The 20,963-nt window shown below is 40.9% G+C and overlaps 1 protein-coding gene across 1 annotated transcript in view; it reads left to right on the top strand.

Moving 5' to 3' along the window:
• Positions 1-20,963, top strand: part of VAV3 (vav guanine nucleotide exchange factor 3) — a 422,617-nt gene that overhangs the window by 183,397 nt on the left and 218,257 nt on the right. Inside the window, exons 3-4 of the mRNA XM_061183772.1 lie at positions 13,457-13,515; positions 15,921-15,986. Coding sequence (XP_061039755.1) covers positions 13,457-13,515; positions 15,921-15,986 — 125 coding nt within the window. The remainder of the gene's footprint in view (positions 1-13,456; positions 13,516-15,920; positions 15,987-20,963) is intronic.

Here is a 20,963-nt window from a genome sequence, read left to right on the forward strand (position 1 = left end):
TAAATACTGCTGTGAACAGGGCTGACAAACCCCCTGCTCTCATGGAGCTTATACTCTAGTTCAGGGAGACAGATAATAAACAGATAAGTAATATTTCAAATGTGAGAAGTTATGACAAATATGGAAAGGGTGGTGAGTTATAACACAGGCACCTTCCCTAGTTGGCTCTACAATTTATCTAGCAGTAATCACGAGCTGTCTTGATTTTCATGGTTTTAGTTTCCAGCATGTGGGTCTGAGCGTGTGTGGGCTTGCTCAGTTTCAACAGGCAGAGCTCTTGCTTCTGGACCACGAGGACTGTGTCTTTCACCTCTTTGTAGCTCCCAAACCATGTATCATCAGTGCTTTCATATGGGAGGCAGCACGTGTAGTGATCAAGAGAGCACGCATTCCGGGTCAGATCACTTGTGTGCCGGTGTTGGCTTTACTGCTCGCTGCCTCTGGAGTATGGCCTCTTTAACCTCTCTGTTCCTCAGTTTAGCTGTCTCTCAAATGAAGATGATGACGTTATCTTCTTCCTAAGGTTGTTGTGAGCATTTGATAAAGTGCTCAGCATAAAGATTGGCATCTATGGGTGTGTATGTGTGCATGTAAATATATATAATATATAATAGCACTCAGTTGTTTACCACTGTTATTTTTGTTTGGATGAGGTTAACTTTAAATCCATATAAATATTTATACTTCTAAACAGGGAAATAACCCTTAGAGAAAATAGAATACTATGTTTCCTTACAGTCTACTTAATTACCAACCAGATGGAAGAACGTGAGCCCACGGGCTCTAGCTTTGAACAGTCAGACCCTTCTAAGTGGGTTCTGTTGTGTTAACTGCTTCTCTTGTGTTCAATTTGACAGTACAAGAAAATTTTACATATAAATTAATTATTTCTGCAGCTAAACTCTATGCTCTGAGTTTCAAACAAATAAGATGTGGAAATAAGTTAGAATTAATTATGATCCTACACGTTTTCTTGGACATTTTATTATACATGAATTAGTACCTAAATGTGACAGAGCAAATGTACTAATAAATTTTCATAAGCAGTTAGCATGACTGCATAATGAGGCAGTCCTTGTTTAGTAAATATTAATATCTTTGTTACTTGTTGAAATTTACATGGGCTTTTATAGGTGGTTACTTTAATAGTATATGTTTCCTGTTTGTTTATTGTTCAGACAAAAAGATGCAGGAAGTTACTGTTATGACAATGTTTATATTTTCATATGAATTTGAACTACACTATTAAAGGAATTGTTTTACGCTATGAATATACAGGATTTGTATTTCCATAATACTTTGTGTATTGTAACCCTGAAAAAGGTTTTCTGTGAAAATATAGTCAACGTTTCTATTTTGGCAAAATAGGGAAAAGATAGTCCACCCTTGCTTCAGCAGTGTGATGGTGAATTTAGTAGCAGGTGAGTTTAGGTGCTACAGTTGTTCGCATGGTGTTAGACACAGCCGAGGGTTCAGTGGAACATGGTTTAGCTTTTGAGGTGGTTACACTCCTTGGGGATCAAGATATCTGCGAATTAAGGAACACTATAAGTCAGATCACAATCAAAGGCCCAACTCTAAAGGTAATGGCAGCATCATCTGCTTTTAGCAGATCTGAGTATTCAGATCTGGGTTCCAATCTAGGTTCTGCTATTGGCTTATCATGTTCCTAGAAATCATTCCACTTCTGACCCTTAGAGGGTTCTTATTTTATTAAAATAAGAATATCACATAACTCATAGATTTTATGAGGGTAAATAAACCTAAACACGTAATTTAGTGCCTATCTTAAGCACTTAATACTTATTTGCTAAACTAAAGATTACAAAACATACTGTTTCTGCTTGACTTTAGGGATTCAAAAAGCTGTTCTAGTATCCAAGCTAGTGGTTTTCATCCCTGGCTACATATTATAATCACCTGGGAAGCTTTTTAAAAGTCCTGATGCTGGACCTCTACTGCAGACTGAGTCATATTTTATGAAAGCAAGGTCTGGATATAGGTGTTTTTTAAAAGCTCCCCAGGTGTTTCTGACTTTGAGCCAGTGTTGAGAAACATGGGTCTTAGCCACCTGAGAATCACATTTGTGTAGCTGTCTTGCCTTACTTGAATATATTCTGAAATGCCCTTGAATGTCTTCCCTCCTTCACATCATAGTGCCCCGGGCCATGCTGTGTGCTTTGTCACCTGAACTTTGAGTTGTCTCTCTTCTCTAGTGTCCATTCTAGCAGTGTGTTTCTCTTTCAGTTAATCTGTTGAACAGCCAGCACAGTTACAGTGATCCTAGAAAACAAATCTGAACATGTTACCATCCTCCGTAAACACCTTGCCTAACTCTGTGGCCTATCAAATGCAGTCCTAACTTCTACATGGCCATTGGCAGCCTGGATCTAACCCACCTCAGGACGCCTGGGAAATTGTACTGTAACTTGTCAAGTCTGATAAATGCGGTCAGGTCAGAGGGGAGAAGCCCTTGTCGGAGGCAGATATTTGGGAGCCCATTCTCATCACAGTCGGACCGGCTCACAAACTTGGTGAGTTTATTGATCTCTGGAACTCACTGTCCTTCCCTGTTTGGGAGAAAGAACAAGAAGAAGTAGGGTTAGAAATAAATGGAAAGAAGGAATGATGTTAGACATTTTCTTAGTCCATTTAGGCTGTTATGACAAAATACCAGAGACCGGGTGCTTTAAACAACAGAAATTGATTTCTTACAGTTCTGGAGGCTGGGAAGTCCAAGATCAAGGTGCCAGCTGATTCAGTGTCTGGAATGGACTGCTACCTGGTTCATAGATGTCCTTTCGCTGTGTCTTCTCATGGTGGAAGAGGGGTGTGAGCTCTCTGGGGTCTCTTTTAGAAGGGCACCAATCCCATTAGCCTTCATGACCCAATCACTTCCCAAAGGCTTCACAGCCCAGTACCGTCACATTGGGGATTAGGTTTCAAAATATTAATTTTGGGGGGATGCAAACATTCAAGCTATAGCACACACTAAAAACATTAACGCTTTTGTGTGAAAAATGCTGGAATGGAGTGTCTGCTCAAAAGAATCTAAAAAAGAGTGGGTACATGTATATGTATAACTGACTCACTTTACTGTACACCTGAAACTAACACAACATTGTAAGTCAGCTATACTCCAATAAAATTTTTAAAAATCTCATTAGAAATTCAGATCTCAACTCCCATGTCCGTTCCTCGGAGAAGCATCCCCTGAAGTCTTAGACAAAGACTGTCTGTCCTTCTGCTGTTACAAGCCCTGTACATCATCCCTCCACAACTGTTACCACCTGTGTAATGGCTTACCTGGATCTTTGTGATTATTTCCTTGTCTGTCTCCCAAGCCCACTGCGAGCACATTGGGCACAGAGGACTTGACCGGCTTTCAGCGAGTGTCTGCGGGGCCGAGGCTGGCATGGGATAGGTGATGAATGTCCTGGTGGGTGACTGTCAGATTGGCAGGTGGAGAGAATGATCAAACCATTGGCACTTATAGATGGTGGGGAAATGTGAAATAGAGAAGGCTTGTGGGGAGGGGCAGTTTCCTCCTCCCCCGGGGGCTCCCCACTCCCTTTCAGGGTCTCTTTAGCACTCCCCTGGTTCTATTAAAACGGGCCCTGGGCGTCCAGATGTGTAGGCTCTGGCTCTGTTTCGAGCACATCGAGCTGTGGAGTTCGAGGGGGCCGTGCCACTTGTAGCTACCACCTGCATCTGTAAAATGAAAGGTTTGGCCCAAACTTTTCTTCACTGTGGATCTGATTCCTTTTCCTGTATACTGTGAGTGCTTGGAAGGGTTTTGTCTGGACTTGGGCTGTCTACTCTATAGCCATTCACTACATGTGGCTCTTGAGCACTCAAATATGCCTTGGTTGAATTAGATGTGCTGTAAGATACACACCAGATTTTGAAGATTTAGAATAAAAAATATATATATATATAAAAGTCTTGTTTTTTATCTTGATTACATATTGAAATGATGCTATTATAAATATATTGAATTAAATAAGGTATAAGATTAAAGTTAATTTCACCTGTCTTTATTTTTTCTAATGTAGCTTCTTAGAATTTTAAAGTTATGTGTGTGGCTCACATATTTCTAATGGTCAGCTCTGGTCTAGAAACTCTGTTTCTTACATAATAAAGAATGAGTTTACCTGCTTTTTAATTGCTCAAGCACGTATGAAAACGAGCATTTCCAAGCAGTATGAAATGACCAGCGTTACCAGACCAGCCAGAACAAAGACACATTTTGAGGGCCGTCATTTTGTTCTCCTAGTCCTGTAGTCCAAGGTGCAATTTCTATTAGATGATTTGAAATATGAGAATAACTTTTGCAGACATTTCCTGCTGCTCTGTGAGCAGTCTTGCGGTAGGGACTAAAGATGGAGCATCTCCAGGCTGGCAGAAAGGGACATGTTCTACTCCACCGTTAGATCTGTCATCCTGGCATTGCCTGTTTGTTCCTGAACTCCATGTGATTTCAGCCTTGAAAGTGGGAATAGCCGTGGGGGCAGCACGCAGGAAGCAGAGATCTCTGCGTGACTTTGAAAAAGTGAGCTGGGTTTGGAAAATATGTTAACTTTGACCCAGCTGAATGATTTGTAGGCAGCTTTGAAAATTCATTCTATTTTCCAAGTCCCTTAAGTCACATAGAACTCTCCCAGTCTATTTCTGATCTCATAAACAACCTGTCCTCTGGCCTGATACTAACACATAGGACACATCTGTTTAAAGTGAGTAGTGTGAAAGCCACAGTGGGTTCTTAGTGAGCTGGTAATAACACTGCTACCACCTCAAGTGCTGAGCTAGAGTCATTACTATAATTGTACAGTGAGTAATCAGTGTTTACCTACAGGGCCCACAACTAGATTCCCTTTTGTAGTAGTGAAGATATTAAAAGTGCCACATGAATTTTGTAGATTGTATCTCTACTCTGTGTAAAGGCAGGGAATGATTTGCAAATATGATTATGTTTTCAAACTAAAGTATTTCTTCTTAGTTGCCTACAAAAAGTTGACTTCTTTATTGTGTACTAACTTCAACACATCCTCACAGATCAGTGTAAATTTAGGAGAAGCAGTATCTATGTTTGTTCTGATTTCTAACTAGACAGTTGTGCTTCCAGACACCTAACTCTGCACTGATGAATTTCAGGTTTCATCTGCTTTGGTATTTGGACCCAGGGGATGGTTAGAACAGTGTGTAAGAAAAGTTGTAACTTATTTTTACTTGGTGTGAGAAAATTAGCATTGCCGGTACCAGTTTGCTTTTATCCTGCCTGCTCTTTTGTCTGAAAGTGTTCATTTTGAAACCACCTCTGTGAATTTTAGTAAAAAGAATTTTATGACCTGCTAGAATTTACACGTATGGAGTAAATTCTAGAGTCTGTCTGGGGCACAGCAGGCAAGGTGGTTGTATGGGGCTGAACAGGAGATGTGGGGAGAGTTGGTGGCAGGGGAAGGCTGGAAGGGGGTGGGGAGCAGATCCAATCAATTGAAGGCTCTGAGTGTACTGCTAAACAATCTGATCTCTGCATGAGGGCTAACATTTGAGAATTTTAAGGTGGGCAGAGTGGTGATGGTGGTGTGCTCAGATTGACAGTTTTGAAATGTCATACAGCCTCTACGGTAGCCACGTAAAAGATGAAGGAAGTGAAATTGAAGGCATGGAGATGAATTGGAAGGCTTTTCCAGTGATTGAGGCAAGAGATAGAGAGGACCTGGACTAAGGCAGAAGCACAGGAAGAGAGAAGGAGTTGGATCTGAGAGACATTTAAGAGGGTGAATTGGTAGGATGGGGTTTGAAGGAGAAGTGCCTGTCTAGAAAGTTTCCTGGCTGCCTGGGCAGGTGAGGGAGAGGAGTGAGACTGTGGGCTCATTGGGAATAGGGAGCAGAAACAGGTTTGAAGGAAAGATGCTCTATTTTGGGTCTTCAGGGGCCGAGTGTGGAGGCCGAGAACGCAGAGACAGCAAGACCACAACGGTGTTGAAGTGCCTCATGAGACAAGTGCTGGTCTGTTTGGTTTAGAAAAACTTTGCTTAATGACCTCTCTCTTAGAATCTGAAAACTATTCACCGTCAACCAAATAAGGAAAATATTATTCAGGAAATGGCAACTACAGAGAGCTTCTCAGAGAGTAAGGGGCAAGTGTTCTCACTGGAGCATGTGCTGAGGGAGGAGGTGGAGCCAGAGCATGGTGGTTCTCACCCATCAGACCTCTTTTAACCTGCAGAGAGTCTGGGAAATTCCCTGTTGCCCTTCAAGATGCAGCCCAGGGTCACCTCTTCTAAAGAGCCTTTTGAGCCTCTCTGACTTTGTCCTTCAGGCTGAGGGGGACAGCTGGCCTTGCTCGCTCCTCTGGGCTATGGATGTACTTTGTGATATTACGTCTGTGTTTCCACTATCCACCCTTGTGGTCTTTCCCAACAGATGGTGGGTTTTTGAGAGTAGGAATTATATAGTCTCCATTTTGCTATCCTCAGTATAACAAAATGGAGTTTATCAGATGTATCTAGCCCATAGTGAGTGTTGCATAGATGTTCCCTGAGTAAATGCAGGAGATTCTTGGGCAGGATGGTGAGTTGGAAAGAGCAGTAGCCTGGGTAGAGGAGAAGGGACCTGGGTTCTGGTACCAATTCTGTTGCTCTCGGTTCTTTGACCTTGGACAAGCTAGTTAATTTTTCTGGGCCTTGGTTTTATTATAGGCAAAGAAGGAGGTGGAATGAGAATCTAGGAAATCCATGAATGGTCTTCAAGAGGTCCCTGGATTTCTTGAGATGAAATGCAGAATTGTGTATACTTATATGTCTATGTGTATCTGTGTATTAGTATATACAGTCTTTCCCCCCACCGCCCCCGAGGAAAGGACCAAGAACTTTCATCAGCCTCTCAAAGAATCACTTGAATAAAATGTGGGGATGGCTCTAGAATTTCTGTATAGGATGGAGTTGGGAGGGATCGTCATATGGTTGGGGGTGGGGATTCAGCTAAAGGACTTGTCCTGAAATTGTGGTTAAATGACAGACACACTCTAGTTACATAGATTTTTATATTTATTTGAGGCAGTGAGGTGTGGAGGGGATGGGGACTGTGGGGCGGTGTGTGCTGAAGCTTCTCTGAGCCCATCTCTTTGTACTGTCCGTTCTTAGAGCTCTTTTATGAGCTGGATGTGATTCTGGTTGTTATTAGTGTTATATCTTCACGAGCAGACTAGGCGTGGAACATTTGTTTGTTTTTTACTAAAATTCACTGTAGCAAGGTCAAATGCAATTGTTTTTAGGCTGTTAGACATACTTTGGTATGACAGGAGTTTATATTTGTATTTGATTATTTTGATTAAACATTAATTACACGGAAGCAGAAAATGAATACTGAATAAAAGAAAAACATTTACTGTCAACAGTCCTCATTTTTAAAAAGCATAGTGTTACAATTAGACAAGCTTAGCAACTGTTGGCAACTATTAACAAACGCTAGCCATCAAGTACTCGAATGTACAGCATAATTTATTAAATATATTCCCAGCCATTAGAAAGCTTTCTTTTGTATCCTATGATAACTTGAGGTAGACATCACATGTTACTTTCTGAAGTGCTTTGCAAAGACCAAATCTTACTTTACCAATGATGATGGTGGCAACAATGGCATTAGGAAATAGCAGTAGAAGTACAGGACATTCTTCTGTGGTTACCCAGCCTAGTGAGAGGTGGAGCTGGGATGCGAATCCAGAAAATTTGAGTCTTAAGCTTGCATCTTAACCAGTCTAGTATATGACTTTCCTAAAGAGAGCTTCTTTTTCTCTATAGAGCTTTACTTTTGAAGCCTCAAAATAATACATACAGAATAATTCTTGCATTTATGATCAGTATCAAGGTCTGCACAAACTATAATTTGGACCACTTAAACCCATATAGATACTCTACTCTTTTGAACAATGCAAATGAGTTTCCCATAGTTCATAATCTTCTTGATACAGAAGTAATGTTTTATTCATCTTATCTGGTTGTACTGCTTTGCTTTACCCACAGAAGAAGTGCTAGGGATGTTTTTCGACAGCCTTCTACAGTATTCAAAGCAACAACCAGCTATTTTAGGAAAGATGTAAACATATTGCTAGAAATGACACTGAGCTGCAGTGTATCCTAATGGAGTAATTTGCTGTGTGAGATTAGAATTGCCAAGGAAATTAAGATAATGGGTTCTGTTGATTTCCTAGGAGAAGGTGAGATATATTGTTAGCCTGAAACTCACCATCTGGTTGGATTTAGAGTTAGGCTTCATTGGCAGAGAATCAGATGCCTGGGTAATACCAGGTCTCTGGGCTGCTTCTGGTTGCACCCAGTCTAGTCTACAGGCCTATCCTTCTGTCTGAATTACTCAGCCCAGCACTCCCAGGCCCACACTTCCAATTACGTCCTCTAGGGCTTGGGTTTTTCCTCCATGAACCCACAGGGCACTTGCTCTGAGCCTGTAGGAACCATGATGCAGCATCCCTGCCCATAGCTTCAGCTGCTAGATGGTAGCTTCGTGCTGTGGTGCTGCAATGCTGCAGACCATTCTTGAACTGCCAAGCTTGTCTGGTGCTTGGGGCTCAAGCCTGAAGCCACCTGATTGCCCTTTTCGAACCTATCTTCCTGGAAGAAGCACTTCCCCAGGAACTCCTATTGAATCCAGAGCCCTGTTCAGGAATCTTCATAGCCTTCCCATTGGGTCAGGGAGAGAGTTAAGAGATAAAACTTCAGAGTAGAGAGCTCAAGGAGGTAAAGCCATAATTAATTAGTACTTCTTGGCAGACCTGTGTGCTGGTCCCCGTGGTTCCTTGAGTTCTTCTCTATGTCCATGGCTTCCTTAACTCAAGACCTTGGAAGGAGCTATGGCAAACTGCCTCTGCACGGTTGACTTGCTTTTTGCACAAACTACAATATCAACAGCACTAATGTGCCAGATAAGCAGAGGGTGAGAATTAGCCAGAAGGTCTCATGAAGAGAAGAGTTAAAATGGGTAGCTTTATTAGTGTACAGTGTTGCCATTCAGTTTTGGCAAACTGTTTTTATTTCATGGCTTTTAAACTGACTAATGGGGATGGAAAAAATAAAGAGCCCAAACTAAATAAAAATGATCATTAGGGGGAAAATTTTGATGGGGAGGGGCGTGCCACTGTGGATGTTGTCTCTAGGTTTGAGGAGATAAGCAACTCTTTCTCATACTTAATATTTAATTTTCATAATGGGCTTCTTCAATTACTCATTCATTCCTCACTTGTGGCAGGCTAAGCTTTTTACATATCTTTACACATATTATCCCTAATCCTCACAACAATTTTGCAAGGTAGGTAGTAGTCATTCATTTGTTTGAGCAACAAATATTTTTGTGTTAAGTGGTTGTTTGGAGGCTGGCTGTGAGTGCAGTGATGGGAATAGAACAGTGAAGAAGCAGTTTCCCTGCCCTTAAGGTATTTTCCATTGTTGGATGGGAAAGACAGACAAACAGGTCATTAGACTGCCTTGTTGTATTCTTATACACTCTTCAGGGGTAATGCGAATTTGTACGTATTTACTGAAGAGCAATGGTTATACCTAGTCAGCCCATCTAAGAATCCTTCCTATAGAAATACCTGCACACAATTGAAAAGGTATTTGGCAAGGATGGTAATTGCAACATTGTTGTAGCAAAATGTTGAAAAAGTTCACTGGCAGGGGAAGCGTTAAATCATTATTTTATATACAGACACTGGAATGTGATACAACATTCAGATGAATAAATGAATGAATGAATTCATTAAAATGAATAAAGATCTGCATGTGTTGACACCACTATATGTGATATGTTGTTAAATGACAAAAGCACGTTGGTAGAGAAATCTGTATAATAGAAACAAATTACCTAAAATAATAATCATAAAGAAAAAGAAAAAAACAATTCTGCAAGAGTCACACCAGATTCTTAGCTCTGGTCTCCTTTAGGCAGAAGGTGAGAGAGGGGTGTGTGTGCGGGGGCGGGCAACTTTTATGTATTTCTGTATTATTTCAATTGACAAGATAAACACAAGTCCTTTTGAAATATTTTAAACAGCAGATAAATTTTGAATAAGGGGATAGGTGCTAGGGCAGAGCTATGTCCAGGGTCCTGTGGGGACAGAAAGAACCCAGACTGGAGGAGGGAGATAGTCAGAGAAGGCTCTGGGTGGGGACCAGCCTGGCCGAGTCGAGGATGAATGTAGTCAGGCACTTGGAGGGAACAGAGGATGAGGGCTTCCTGCTCGGGAGCATCCCGGAGCACTCCGGGTGGGCGGCGGTGGAGCTGGCCCCTCTACGCTGTAACGGCCGGCCCAGGTGGTCCCGGGTTCTTCTTCCTTCCTCAGCCTCCACGGTGTGTCAGCCGCTGTTCCTAAATACTTCGCATATTTCCACCTCTTCTCTAGCTCTCCTGCAGACCTCTCATTTCTCACCTGGATGATTGAGAACCCCCCGCAGTGGGTCTCCTGGTCCCTGTCTGTATCCCACGTCCTCCTACCCCAGTCTGTCCTTCACTTTGCTGAGTGATCTTCTAAAAATGCAGTTTTGACCCTGCTATCTTCCTTAAACTTGTCAATGACCCTTCATAGATTCTGGGATCTAACCCACCCTTCTAAAGCAGGCACACAGAAGCCCTGCTCACCTCTCCCACCTTCCTCGCACGGTAACTCTTATTCCTGTTATCTGGAATTTTTTCATTTCTTTGCAAATGCCACTCTTCTTATCAAACAAGGGATGGATGTAGGTAGAGAAAGAAAATCCATGATGTGAATTTAGTAGTTGGTTTTCAGCCTATTAACTTGCAAATATTCTAACTTGTTATCCCACTTTCTGGGAGTTAATGGCCATATGTCATGTTATTTGAGGCAACAATTTAGAAATTAAGACATTTCAAGGCAAATAGCCTTCTTACCGCCCTTGGGGCTATTTTCTTTTGTAAATATACTTGAAGGGATGTTTCTAACGGCAGGTCATTCTCCACACAGAGGACTTGAGAATCTGGCATTAATCTGTGTACTTGTCTATTCCAAATCTGGATACACTCCACCTTTATAGAATACATACTGTTCTAAAAACACTACATTGACCAAACAGTCCTTATTTGCTTTGGCTAAACTTAAGAGTTAATGGATGGACTTGATGTACAATAAGATAGATACAAAACTGAGTGATAGTCCTCTGAGAGATTCACTTTAAGACATGCTACATATTATCCTTCAGTCCCATCCACTGAACTTTTATCTTTATGTTATTTTTCTATCATTGAATAGACTAGATAATCCTTTTAAGTAAGTAACAGTTGGTTTCAGCTTGTTAATTTTCAGAAATGTTTGTACTTACATTCAATGCAGGAGTGAAGTGATAGACTATTGTCTCGCTCCCTCTGGTGGACAATTGTATTAAAAAAACAAACTACATATAGTCTTGTGTGGCGGGGACAGGTTGTGACTAGTTCTGGTGTTTTAACATTTGTGTTAAATAATAACAGTAGTAAAACACATAGCAGTACTAATGCTGTTGCTATTTCTCTTGTTATTGAGTAGTGACACTGCTGTGAAAAAACGAATTAGAAGCCGAGTTCACCCCATAACTTTAGAACAGTGCTACATCAGGATAAGGTTTATGCTGAAATTCAACAATGTAGTTAATTCAGCAGTCTAAATATTACTCCACAGATTATCCTGGAATCCTCCAATAGCTAGACTTTTCACTCAATAATGCATATTTTTGGAAATTTAGCAGATGATTATTTTTATCTTGAATCAGTTTATTTTGATAAATTTATTATTTGTTCGTTCATGATCTTCTGAATTTACAGACTCACTGAAGATGCTTTATCTTTCTTATGGAAATTAATCGATATCAAGTGTTACCTAGGTGGTTGTTTTTTGCTCTTCAGCAAGGTTAAACCAGAAAGAAATTGCATAAAGGCTTTCGATTAGATTAAATTTCATTTGTATATAATAATAATTTTATTTTATATATTAATAACAGTTCACATTTGTTGAGTTAAGCATTTGATGGGCATTGTGTCATTTAATTTTTCAGTAACTCTGTGAGGCAGGTAGGTAGTTGTTATTATCTACATTTTATAGAGGCTGGTGAAGGTGGGCCTAGCTCATCCAGGTGTTCTCAGTTCAGAGTTTGTAACCACAACAATATACTGCCTCCTGAAGTAGGTGATAAATAAGTATATGTGTGGCTAATACCCTTATGAGACTCCTAGTACTGGAAACTTTACATTTCCATCTTTGAACTGGGGAATTCAAAGACTACCTCAACTTAGAGATAGATTTTTACCTTTTCTCTTTCTGTTTTCTCATTGTGAATAGGCCTTGTAGTAGAACGTATTTACGTTTTGTTTAGATACTTAAGACAAATTATATCTATTATCATAGAAACAGGTTTCATGAGAAAAACACATTTTAGCTCATTAGCTTCCTCACTAAGTCTTTGAAAGAGATGCTGTTAGGTGTAAACGTGGGAAGGCAAGGTACAATTGCTATGTACTAATGCTAAAGCTCTAGCAGGGCACATCGAGGGTTAGGTACTGAAGATCTTTATGAAGAATTTTTGAAACAGATACAGATAATTAAGGGTAATTTAGGAAATTCCTTTTCTGAAAATATTCAGAATTAGAATAAGGTAATTTTCTTGAAGTTGGCAATTATAAAGAATAGCTACCATATAAATGCTTTACATGTATTATCTTTTTAATTCTTATAATAAGATAATGATTGTTAATAACCTTACTTAATTATTATAGGCAGTATCCAGACGAGAAAGCTGAGACCCAGAGAAGTTAAGTAGTTTGCCCACAGATATACGGCTAATAAATGGTGAAGTCGGGATCAGAACTCACATGACGTGGTCTGGCTGGAGAGCCCACCCTCTGAACCACTTTGCTATACAGCAGTGCTGTCCGATAGAACTTTTTGTGATAGTGGAAGTGTTTGATGTCTGTGTCGTCCAATGCAGTAGCCACTAGGCACATGGGCTACTGAGCACATGCAACGTGGCTAGTCCAACTAAGGAACCTGATTTTTTTGTTTTTAAAATTTTAATTAATTTAAATTTAAATAGCCTCTGTGTGGTTAATGTCTACTGTTTTGGACAGAGCAGCGTTACAGGGTCTTTCAGATCATGTAGTAGGGGAGACATGAGAACTTTAGAATTACCCTAACTCCTTGTTTTTACTGATCAAGAAACTGCAAACCACATGGTTAGTAATGTGCTTAGAGTCATAAAATTAAGGAAAGGGACAAAATTATAAGTAGGTGTTTATACTTCTCAGTTACAACTCTTCCCTTTCTGCACTTTGGTGACACGTGCAAACACGTTTCCGCTGCTATTGTTAATATTAGATTGTTAAATTACTGTTTTTGAAAAAAAATATTTTTTTCTGAAATACACGTCCAGTGAGCCCTTTCCTCTTTTCTCAGGTTATAGAAACATTATCGCGACTCTCTCGCACACCTGTAGCGCTGGCCACAGGAATCAGGTAAGCTAGCTTCTCTGTGGTTTGTGTGTCCTGTTCAGTTCAATGAAGTGATTGTTTATTGAATGGCTACTATGTGTAAAGCACCTTGCATACAGGGACCGCATCTCATTCATGCAGAGTGGCCGGGTATATAAGTGCTCAATAGACATTTGAAATTTATCGAGCAAGTAAGAACTTACTCGTAGCGTTGAATAAGACACATTGGCTAAACATCGTTCTCAACTCACTGGTGACTGTCACTGATACAGTTCTTTCTTTTAACTTCCTCTAACATTCCTATACAGGTGATTCATTAAGACAAACACAAATGCTTAATTAAATAGATATTTTAAAAGATATTGCAGTACATTTATATCCTATAGGCCATAACAATAAGTCACAACTTCTAGGCGTTTAAGAAATAATCAGACAAGTATAAAATATGTTCAAGGAGGTGTATTGAAAGTTTGGAACTAAGTGAAAAACTTGGAAGTACTGTTGATCCTTGAAAAACGTGGGGATTAGGGGCACCAACCATCCACACAGTTGAAAATTTGAGTATAACTTATATTCGGCCCTTTGCATCCTCAGTTCCTCTGCACCCGTGGTTCCAACCAACTGTGGATCGTGTAGTATTGTAGTATTTACTATTGAAAAAAATCAATTTATAAGTGGACGTGTGCAGTTCAAACCTTGTTGTTCAAGGGTCCACTGTAAATTGGTTAAATTATACCTTCTCCATGCAGTGAAGCATTATGCAGTCAGTAAGTATGGAAAGGTAGATGTGTTATGTTGTGTCGGGCCTTTTCTGTTTAAAATCCTGCATATTCAAGTTAGGTCAGTCAGAAAGTTGTATTATTAGAAATGTTACAAATACAGAAAAACAGTTTCAGTAGCCACACAGCCAGGCCACATGGAAATGGAATGGATCTCATTTTTTACCTGATTTCCTCAGGGCTCCATAATTCAATCTCCAGCCGTTATGGTGCTCTGTGACCCTGGGTCTCTTCTTCTGTTGCTTCCATTTTTCTGTTCACATTCAGATTCAAACAGAGAGGATCCAAGCATGGCAGCCCAGTCCCTGGGTACAAAGCACAGTGACCTTGGGGAAGACACCCACAGACCCTTCCTCAGAAATGGGCCATGAGTTTGGCAGCTTTCTACAGTAGTCTGTAGGCTGGATAAATGCTCCATACCTTGTCATTTTCTCTTCAATACATGATTATCTTTCCATGTCAACATATATTTTGTTGTATGCAAACAGCAAATATTGAAATAGCATGATTCTATTCTTATGTATTTATATATTGTTGATTCTGAAACTATATATAGAAGAGTTTTTTCCTTGTTATTCTTACTTATAATTTCAATTTTTTACTACAAGAGACTTGTATATAAGAGTATAATAAAATGTGTCAAAATTTATTTAAAAAAGAATTTTGAAACTGGCATTTCTCACACATTTTAATTTATTTGAAAAATATATGTTCCTCAGATGTCTTAAGTACCAAGTTAATACATAAACGAATGTAAAAATGTTTTCATTATACTGAATATAATTATTTAGTAATTATCTAGTGCTTATTTGTTATTTTGATGGATCCTCTTGTTTTTATGGAACATATGGCCTGCTGACGTCATGTAAAAAAGGGTAAAACTTTTGGCACTATAGTATAATCACTGTGATTTTGTTAGATGTAAATTTAGGGCATTATGCTGGTGTTATGAAAAAAGTTCATAGTACGAAGCAAACAAGGGAAGCCAATGGCTAGGAATAGGGTAGAAACTAAAGTGATTTTCTTTGAGCAGGGGACAAAGAAAACATCGTACTCTTTTTGAGGCCTGTTTGACTTATTTGTCCAATAGATGAAAATTAACAAATACAACTCACACAACTTACGGTCTGAGTAGAAAAGTATATCAGAGTCAATGATCATATATAAAGGGTATGGCATTTTTGTCTTCTAATTCTCATCTATACTAGTGAATTGAGTCATGCTAGAATGGTTGTTACCAAATTACCAAGTTATTTGTCAGATCAGATTCTGTAAGTGCAAAGAATCTGAATGGTGCTGAAGGCAAGGGCCCACTCTGAGCTGGGGAGCTGCAGTGGGCGCTGACGTGAGCCTGCAGGTGTGTGGCTGGTGGGAGGTCAGATGAGCACCTCAGCACGTCCACAACTGCTCACATGACTGTGGTGACCAGCCGTGATTGCTGCAGGTGATTTGAGGTAGCAGGTGCCACGCCTCCCTGGGGGACCCCGACACAGCCACAGGCAGGCACTTTGGGAGAAGCCCCAGATGTCGTGTTAAACATGGTGACTGATCTGACCACTTTGGCAGCAGCTGAACATATGTGTTTCGTGAGGGGTAAACGTCCAGCCTAGTTGTTGCCTATTCACTCTTTTTTTTTCCCCTCCCTCCTAGGCCCTTCCCGACAGAAGAAAGCGTTAATGATGACGACGTCTACAAAAGCCTGCCTGATTTAATAGAGTATGTTGAGCGTTTTCAACAAAAGTACACCACTGCCAATTTTTGCATCCTTTGTGGATTTTAACCGTGGGTGTTAAAATAGCTCTCTGAAGGGGAACCGTGGCTTAGTGATTAAGACATGTGAGAATTAACCTCAAACTCCTGATGGAAAGCTTCATGAGAAAATGTACTTCAACTGGCTTTTAGTTCCTGTTGTGTGTCTTGCATTGTGCAAGTCTCTATGGAGAGTAAAGAAACAGACAGCAATGAAGTAACATTTGGAAGTTTCTCAAAGGCATAGTAAAGGTAGTAGATAAACCTGGAATCAGACAATTAACGAGAGAAGTATTAATAGAATCTACCACTGGAATTGTAGGACAGATAGTGCTTGCTGTGTAAGTTCAAGGACGAACGAGATCAGTGTGGGTGGGAGTTATTCAGGGATGTTTCATTAGATGGTGTTGATTCTGAAGAGAGAATCCTTTTGGGCTGTATTATTTAATAGTCGGGAGAGGCTAAAGGTCTTTGCAGCTAGTTATCTTCCGCTGATTGAGTGACTTGTGCAGATTACAAATAAAGGTAAAACTTGATCCTCACCCCTCAAGGAACTGATGCCAAAGATCAGGTATGTTTGCAAAGAATTATAAGAAGACATAGATTCTGCTCCAGGAGAGATTCAGATCCTGTGGAAATTCATCCACTGATCCATCCTAATACCCCAGCACACGGACCTTGTTCTTGCTCTAGGACTTTTACACTTGCTGTCCCTTCTGCCCATGTGGCTGACCCCTCGCCATCCAAGTCTTTGCTCAGATGGCTCTCCCAGCGAGGCCTTTCCTATCTAAAATTGCTGCCACCCTTACCTGGCTCTGTGTTTTTATGGTACTCGCCTCTACCTGAGGCAGTCTCGGCTTGCTTCATTTTTTGTCCGTCTCCTCATCAGAAGGCCTGCTTCATGAGGTCAGGGACTTGACCTTGTTCTTGGCTCTTTTCCTAGCACTTCAAACAGTGTCTAGTGTCTAGTAGGTCCTCAGTAAGTATCTGTTTTCTGAATTAATAGGCCAAAGCTGCATTGAGCACTTACTGTCTTCCAGGCATGATGCTTCAGGCTGGAGCTGTCTATCATGAGACATCTATCAGTTCATAGGAGCTTATTGAGTGTGTGTTTCTGTCCTAACCATGTTACACGCATCTCTCATGTAACACCACATTATGAGGTTGTTCTTAGTATCACCACAGTTTACAAATGAGAAAACGAGGCTTGAAAAGCTAAGTAACTTGCTGAAAATCATACTGCTAGTAAATAGTAGTCTTTGGATTTGAACCCAGGCAGTTCTTATTCTAGCGTGGAGGCTCTTACTCACTGCGTTGATTCCCAGAGGCACCCTGCCTTGCTCCTCTGAGAACTTTCAGCAGAAGAGCACCGTGACAGGAGCCACCGGGAAGGCTGGTAGCCCTTCCCAGAGCAGGCTGCCTTTGGATGGGCCTCGAAGTCTTGTATTTTACATGTGTATCAAGAATGGTTTCTTATCTCTTCTTAAAATCTCTAAGAACTCACTAATCTTCAGCAAGGTAATTGCTGATTGTCTCACTGAATTGGCTACAATCTTCATAAAGTGACTATAAGATTACTTATAAGATAATCGAATTCCTTGTCGTCTTAGAAAGAATATTATTATTTCCAGTGCTATGATGACATTCTTTCTTAACTCCCCACCAGTTGTCACTTACACCTACTCATTTTTATAGTCTTCCCTCGTCTTGTTCTGTTGATGCCAAGATAAATCCTGTGAGGATGCAAGTTTGGAGAAAACTTGGGCCCCCGAACTGGCTGCTCTGAGGTGCCAGCTCACATGCTCTGGGAGGTGCAGTCTGCTTCACCTCTTCACCAGGTGATCGGAGGTCCAAATGTCGTGTGTTTCCTGCAAATGCCTGCTTTTGAGTTTGCTATGAGGGTTTGCTTTTCAGTCTTGGCTTTCTTATGATCTCTATGGGCTCATAGACTTCCCTTTAACCTCTGGGGGTGAATCGCTTGAAGGGAGGGCCCCAGAACAAACACTGGTCTGCTCCCCAGGCAGGGGGAGTCATTCTGTCCTCACGTGGAGAGAAACAGACACAGGATGGAATGGAGAGCGTGTGAGATGGCTAAACGGTAGTGTCCTTGCTCCTTCAACCTTTATGACCAGGGTGTCAGACGGGACCATATCTAGGTTGCCCAGACACAGGAAAGCTAATATAGATTGCTGTTGATTTATTGACCATTTGAAGAATCACAGCTTCTTCCTCCCTCTCCCTTCTTCATTTTGTGCAAATCAGAGATTATTGCCCAAACTGTTAGCAAGAAAAACAGCTATAGTATGGGATTGAATAACAAAACCCAAACTGTTCTAGCCCAGTCGCAATGTGTGTGAGTGCGTGTGTGTCACTCCTACAATTCTTAGAGAAGAATCTGTGTGAATTTATACATATGTACCTCTGCCCTCATGCAAAATAGTCAATGGCAAGACTTAAGAAAGATGATGTGATTTTTTTGTTTGTTTTTTGGCTTTTTTTGTTGGTTTGGGGGTGGGGGTTGGAGGGTCTGAGGGAGGAAAAGGATTTCACAGCCTGTTTTCCTTCTGAACAGGATCCCCTTTGATACAGAACCTACTCCTTTATCATTTCTTTAATCTCAGTTCCTTCATGAACTCATCAGACCTTCCTACCCTTTGATGAGTTATAGAAAGTGCTCGAACCAGTTTAACGGCCCCACTGTTCTCAGGCGAGACTGCCTGCCTAAGCCCCTCAGTATGGAAATTCTGGAACTGCCAATAACACTCACCATCTCCCCAGTTTTTCAGAGTAGAGAGCTGAAAGCATCCTTCAGTCCTTCCCCCTCTGCCTAATCCGGATTGGTCCCCAAGGCTGGTTGGTGGTAGCTGACATGGTCTCCTGAGTCTCTGTTTCTCTCCTCATCTGCCTTTACCCTGGTTATGGTACTCAGTACCTCTCACCCACAGCATTTCATTTCTTGGCTTCTCTATCTCCCTGCCTGGCTTCTTGACCCTCCACACTACCCCTCTATAACCCTCTGTGGTCCTCAGATGCCCAGGTAAGGTTGAGCTCCCAGAGTGCAGGGCCCTTCTCAGATTGGTTCACCTCTTCCCTCTGGGGCTCCCCTCACTCACCTGGTCCCACTGGCGGGACTCCACCCCTCACAGTGCCAGCTTCTGCACACCTCTCTGCCATCGCACAGGTTGGGGTCCTTTGAATGCTCATCCCCTCTTCTCATTCATTGTGTCACCCTGGAGGGTAGAAACTGTGTCTGCCTTGTCTGCAGCTATATCTGCTGGAACGTAGTATTTATTCAGCAAATACCTATTGAATAAATAAATACACTCAAGATCCAGTTCAGACGTAATATCTTCCATGAAGCTTTCCCTGCCTTCCTTAGTCAGAGTTATTCTTACTCTTTCCTCTGCACTCATAGAATTATGTGTTTATGTGCTGTTTTCCACACTAGACTATGGGAGAGCCCTTGGATCTTCTGGATCTATGCATTCTTAGCACTGGCGAGTCTGGCAATCAGTAGGTTCTTAGTTTAAGAATCAGGTAGGTGGGTGGACGGTGGACAGGTAATCCTGGAATGAATTTTTCTCACAGCAGGTTCTCTGAAACTTCTCTCACCACCAGATCGTTCTCCCTTAAGGCACCTTCCTTTCTTCTGGGTGTCTGACAGTTCATTTCTGTCAAATGCCTCCAGATAACTCTTCATGACAAACATAGACAACCTTGTGATTGCACCTACTTTGAAAAATGCTCTGAGTTGCAGAGTGACATTTATAGTTAGTGTTTTTATTTTTGTACGTATCAATTTATAATGTTCTATCTGCACAGGCCCAAGAGAAATGCTAAGGGCTGGCAGTACTGAAGGAGTTGAATTTCTTTTCAGAGAGATATTAATGCTTCTTTCTAACATACCTAAATTTATTAATCTCAGTTCTTTGGCATTATTAGTTAATAGAAGCTAATTCTAGAACTCTTGAACTGAAAGGAAAAACTTAAGGAGTAGTAAAAGAATGGGTGATAGGTGGAAACAGCTGTTTCTGTGTTGACTGAATAAGGCCCTATTTTTAAAGTCTCCATGAACGCTTCCACAGTGACTGATTGATTATCTTTCCCAAACCCTTCATTTGAGATTGTAAACCTATTCACTTTGTTATAAAGCAGAAGCTAACACACCATTGTAAAGCAATTATACTCCAATAAAGATGTTAAAAAAAAAAATAGGGATTATTTTCCACTGCCAGTAGACCAGCAGAAGAATTTCAATGGCTTTTAAAAATGTCTTGTGGCCCTGGACCATTTCTTTAAGCAAAATACAAGTAGAACAGATAAAAGCAGAATCTGACTGAATCAAACCTGTGGGTACACTCTGAGTGGCCTTGAAGGAACATGGTTTGAAAACCATTGCATTAGATATTGACAATTATAATCAGCAGAAATTTTTGCTTTATAAAGATTATTTATAACATATTAGATCCTCCCCAACTCCCCTGTCTTCTCCATATTATACCCTTTAATACAGGCAATAAAACTGAGGCCTTGACATATGAAAAATGGGAGGTAGTATGATAGAGCAGTTAAAACACTCAGTGTGTGAGACAGACTGGGTTTTAAATCCTGGCTCTGCTGTCTGACTAGCTGTGTTATCCTGGGCAAGTCAAAGAACATTTTGTTCTCTCAAAGTCCTTATCACTCTAATTGGCCAAACAACAGTGCCTACCTGATAACACAATTAATGCTGGACCTGGGCAAACCAGGTGAGATGATCCATGCAGAGAGGCATAGTGAATGCCCAGTGAAGGTTAGGTCACTGCCATCGTTGTCAGATTCTGTGGTTGTCGTTTGTCGTTGTTCTTATTAGGAGGGGCAGAGCTGTAATGTAAACCTTTGACTCTTTCCACTGTATTTGATTTGCTCTCTGGATTTTCTGCTAAAATCCAGTGAGCTATTTCT

This window comes from Eubalaena glacialis, chromosome 3, assembly GCF_028564815.1.
Source record: "Eubalaena glacialis isolate mEubGla1 chromosome 3, mEubGla1.1.hap2.+ XY, whole genome shotgun sequence".
Classification (NCBI taxonomy): domain Eukaryota; kingdom Metazoa; phylum Chordata; class Mammalia; order Artiodactyla; family Balaenidae; genus Eubalaena; species Eubalaena glacialis.